Source organism: Coregonus lavaretus, assembly GCF_964263955.1.
Source record: "Coregonus lavaretus genome assembly, contig: HAP1_SCAFFOLD_320, whole genome shotgun sequence".
NCBI lineage: Eukaryota > Metazoa > Chordata > Actinopteri > Salmoniformes > Salmonidae > Coregonus > Coregonus lavaretus.
Genome location: NW_028159255.1, coordinates 441,490 through 446,489, shown reverse-complemented (window position 1 = coordinate 446,489; position 5,000 = coordinate 441,490). Strand labels below are relative to the sequence as shown.

The following is a 5,000-nucleotide window of genomic DNA, read 5'->3' as shown; positions in this document are numbered from 1 at the left end:
TACCGTAGAAGGTTCTCTGCCCCGGCCCTCATCCTCATCTGTCTAATGATCTGCTGGTTGAGACTGGCTCTCTCATTCTGCAGCTTGGAGCGTCCTGTCAGGGCTAACGGGTTCCATCCCTACAGAACAGACAGGAAGAGAACGGAGACCGTTAGGATCTGTCCTCAGAGACTGGACTAGTGTCATAGTGGGTTCCATCCCTACAGAACAGACAGGAAGAGAACAGAGACCGTTAGGATCTGTCCTCAGAGACCGTTAGGATCTGTCCTCAGAGACCGTTAGGATCTGTCCTCAGAGACCGTTAGGATCTGTCCTCAGAGACCGTTAGGATCTGTCCTCAGAGACTGGACTAGTGTCATAGTGGGTTCCATCCCTACAGAACAGACAGGAAGAGAACGGAGACCGTTAGGATCTGTCCTCAGAGACTGGACTAGTGTCATTTACATCATTATGCGGGTTCCATCCCTACAGAACAGACAGGAAGAGAACAGAGAGCGTTAGGATCTGTACTCAGAGACTGGACTAGTGTCATAGTGGGTTCCATCCCTACAGAACAGACAGGAAGAGAACAGAGACCGTTAGGATCTGTCCTCAGAGACTGGACTAGTGTCATTTACATTTACATTACATTTTAGTCATTTAGCAGACGCTCTTATCCAGAGCCACTTACAGTTAGTGAGTGCATACATTATTTATTTTTTTATACTGGCCCCCCGTGGGAAGCGAACCCACAACCCTGGCGTTGCAAACGCCATGCTCTACCAACTGAGCTACATCCCTGCCGGCCATTCCCTCCCCTACCCTGGACGACGCTGGGCCAATTGTGCGCCGCCCCGTGGGTCTCCCGGTCGCGGCCGGCTACGACAGGGTTAGTCAGGGTGAGAGACCTTATTGACTGTACAGTTCATGGGATGCAATACAAAAAACCCAGGAAAGACATTCGTTGAGGGAGCTGTACTGTACTAGATACAGTGGGGGAAAAAAGTATTTAGTCATCCACCAATTGTGCAAGTTCTCCCACTTAAAAAGATGAGAGAGGCCTGTAATTTTCATCATAGGTACACGTCAACTATGACAGACAAATTGAGAAGAAAAAAAAATCCAGAAAATCACATTGTAGGATTTTTAATGAATTTATTTGCTAATTATGGTGGAAAATAAGTATTTGGTCACCTACAAACAAGCAAGATTTCTGGCTCTCACAGACCTGTAACTTCTTCTTTAAGAGGCTCCTCTGTCCTCCACTCGTTACCTGTATTAATGGCACCTGTTTGAACTTGTTATCAGTATAAAAGACACCTGTCCACAACCTCAAACAGTCACACTCCAAACTCCACTATGGCCAAGACCAAAGAGCTGTCAAAGGACACCAGAAACAAAATTGTAGACCTGCACCAGGCTGGGAAGACTGAATCTGCAATAGGTAAGCAGCTTGGTTTGAAGAAATCAACTGTGGGAGCAATTATTAGGAAATGGAAGACATACAAGACCACTGATAATCTCCCTCGATCTGGGGCTCCACGCAAGATCTCACCCCGTGGGGTCAAAATGATCACAAGAACGGTGAGCAAAAATCCCAGAACCACACAGGGGGACCTAGTGAATGACCTGCAGAGAGCTGGGACCAAAGTAACAAAGCCTACCATCAGTAACACACTACGCCGCCAGGGACTCAAATCCTGCAGACCCAGACGTGTCCCCCTGCTTAAGCCAGTACATGTCCAGGCCCGTCTGAAGTTTGCTAGTGTGCATTTGGATGATCCAGAAGAGGATTGGGAGAATGTCATATGGTCAGATGAAACCAAAATAGAACTTTTTGGTAAAAACTCAACTCGTCGTGTTTGGAGGACAAAGAATGCTGAGTTGCATCCAAAGAACACCATACCTACTGTGAAGCATGGGGGTGGAAACATCATGCTTTGGGGCTGTTTTTCTGCAAAGGGACCAGGACGACTGATCCGTGTAAAGGAAATAATGAATTGGGCCATGTATCGTGAGATTTTGAGTGAAAACCTCCTTCCATCAGCAAGGGCATTGAAGATGAAACGTGGCTGGGACTTTCAGCATGACAATGATCCCAAACACACCACCCGGGCAACGAAGGAGTGGCTTCGTAAGAAGCATTTCAAGGTCCTGGAGTGGCCTAGCCAGTCTCCAGATCTCAACCCCATAGAAAATCTTTGGAGGGAGTTGAAAGTCCGTGTTGCCCAGCGAGAGCAGTGTGTGAAACAGTGTGTGAAACCTTTTGAAGACTTACAGAAAATGTTTGACCTGTGTCATTGCCAACAAAGGGTATATAACAAAGTATTGAGAAACTTTTGTTATTGACCAAATACTTATTTTCCACCATAATTTGCAAATAAATTCATTAAAAATCCTACAATGTGATTTTCTGGAAAAAAAATTCTCATTTTGTCTGTCATAGTTGACGTGTACCTATGATGAAAATTACAGGCCTCTCTCATCTTTTTAAGTGGGAGAACTTGCACAATTGGTGGCTGACTAAATACTTTTTTCCCCCCACTGTAGGTGACCAGGTCAGACTCCCCAGGTCAGACTCCCCAGGTCTGGCTCCCCAGGTCAGACTCCCCAGGTCAGACTCCCCAGGTCAGACTCCCCAGGTCAGGCTCCCCAGGTCAGACTCCCCAGGTCAGACTCCCCAGGTCAGACTCCCCAGGTCAGACTCCCCAGGTCAGACTCCCCAGGTCAGACTCCCCAGGTCAGGCTCCCCAGGTCAGGCTCCCCAGGTCAGGCTCCCCAGGTCAGGCTCCCCAGGTCAGGCTCCCCAGGTCAGACTCCCCAGGTCAGACTCCCCAGGTCAGACTCCCCAGGTCAGACTCCCCAGGTCAGACTCCCCAGGTCAGACTCCCCAGGTCAGACTCCCCAGGTCAGACTCCCCAGGTCAGGCTCCCCAGGTCAGACTCCCCAGGTCAGGCTCCCCAGGTCAGACTCCCCAGGTCAGGCTCCCCAGGTCAGGCTCCCCAGGTCAGACTCCCCAGGTCAGACTCCCCAGGTCAGACTCCCCAGGTCAGACTCCCCAGGTCAGACTCCCCAGGTCAGGCTCCCCAGGTCAGGCTCCCCAGGTCAGACTCCCCAGGTCAGACTCCCCAGGTCAGACTCCCCAGGTCAGACTCCAAGCTGACTTTGATGATGTTGTATGTCTTGATGATACGACCAGAACCTCACAACAAGCTGTAATTAAGGACGAGGTTGACAGTCCCATGTGGTTTTGCCCCCTCTGGACTTAAACCCAAATGGACTTCAGAACTCACTACCTGTTCTTCTGGTGTCAGAGCAACAGGCTGCCAGACCTAACTACCTGTTCTTCTGGTGTCAGAGCAACAGGCTGCCAGACCTAACTACCTGTTCTTCTGGTGTCAGAGCAACAGGCTGCCAGACCTAACTACCTGTTCTTCTGGTGTCAGAGCAACAGGCTGCCAGACCTAACTACCTGTTCTTCTGGTGTCAGAGCAACAGGCTGCCAGACCTAACTACCTGTTCTTCTGGTGTCAGAGCAACAGGCTGCCAGACCTAACTACCTGTTCTTCTGGTGTCAGAGCAACAGGCTGCCAGACCTAACTACCTGTTCTTCTGGTGTCAGAGCAACAGGCTGCCAGACCTAACTACCTGTTCTTCTGGTGTCAGAGCAACAGGCTGCCAGACCTAACTACCTGTTCTTCTGGTGTCAGAGCAACAGGCTGCCAGACCTAACTACCTGTTCTTCTGGTGTCAGAGCAACAGGCTGCCAGACCTAACTACCTGTTCTTCTGGTGTCAGAGCAACAGGCTGCCAGACCTAACTACCTGTTATTCTAGTATCAGAGCAACAGGCTGCCAGACCTAACTATGTCAACACACACAGATAGACAAGGACACAGTAACATTACGTTCATTTCTATGAGTCGTAGAGGTCCATTGAATAAGAGTCAGTCTACGAGGTTAGAAAGAAATGTTTCTGTGTCCCCAGCCAGTATCAGAGCTGGCTGTATGAGAGAGGTGTGTCGTGTACACAGTGTCACCACAAGTCAGCTTAGCAACACATAGTTCTGCTCAGCAATATGATGACCCCTACAGATGCATAACCACAGAATGAAATAGAACACTGAGTTATAGGATCTCTATGTACAGTGGGTGTAGCGTCTAAAATGTAATGTAATATCCTATAGCATTAAACATGGTGAGGTTATAGGATCTCTATGTACCCAACACAGTGGGTGTATCCCACAGGATTAAACATGATGAGGTTATAGGATCTCTATGTGCCCAACACAGTGGGTGTATCCCACAGGATTATACATGGTGAGGTTATAGGATCTCTATGCACAGTGGGTGTAGCGTCTAAAATGTAATGTAATGTAATATCCTAACATGGTGAGGTTATAGGATCTCTATGTACCCAACACAGTGGGTGTATCCCACAGGATTAAACATGATGAGGTTATAGGATCTCTATGTGCCCAACACAGTGGGTGTATCCCATAGCATTAAACATGATGAGGTTATAGGATCTCTATGTGCCCAACACAGTGGGTGTATCCCACAGGATTAAACATGATGAGGTTATAGGATCTCTATGTGCCCAACACAGTGGGTGTATCCCACAGGATTAAACATGATGAGGTTATAGGATCTCTATGTGCCCAACACAGTGGGTGTATCCCACAGGATTAAACATGGTGAGGTCATATGATCTCTATGTCCCTAACACAGTGGGTGTATCCCACAGGATTAAACATGGTGAGGTTATAGGATCTCTATGTACCCAACACAGTGGGTGTATCCCACAGGATTAAACATGGTGAGGTTATAGGATCTCTATGTACCCAACACAGTGGGTGTATCCCATAGCATTAAACATGATGAGGTTATAGGATCTCTATGTGCCCAACACAGTGGGTGTATCCCATAGCATTAAACATGGTGAGGTTATAGGATCTCTATGTGCCCAACACAGTGGGTGTATCCCATAGCATTAAAACATGGTGAGGTCATAGGGCTGAA

General features: G+C 48.2%; 1 protein-coding gene across 2 annotated transcripts in view; it reads right to left on the bottom strand.

The window, feature by feature from the left end:
- Positions 1-5,000, bottom strand: part of rhpn2 (rhophilin, Rho GTPase binding protein 2) — a 75,277-nt gene that overhangs the window by 59,646 nt on the left and 10,631 nt on the right. For both annotated transcript variants that reach the window (XM_084197385.1, XM_084197386.1), the window contains exon 2: positions 4-119. In XM_084197385.1, the coding sequence (XP_084053511.1) occupies positions 4-119 (116 nt within the window). The remainder of the gene's footprint in view (positions 1-3; positions 120-5,000) is intronic.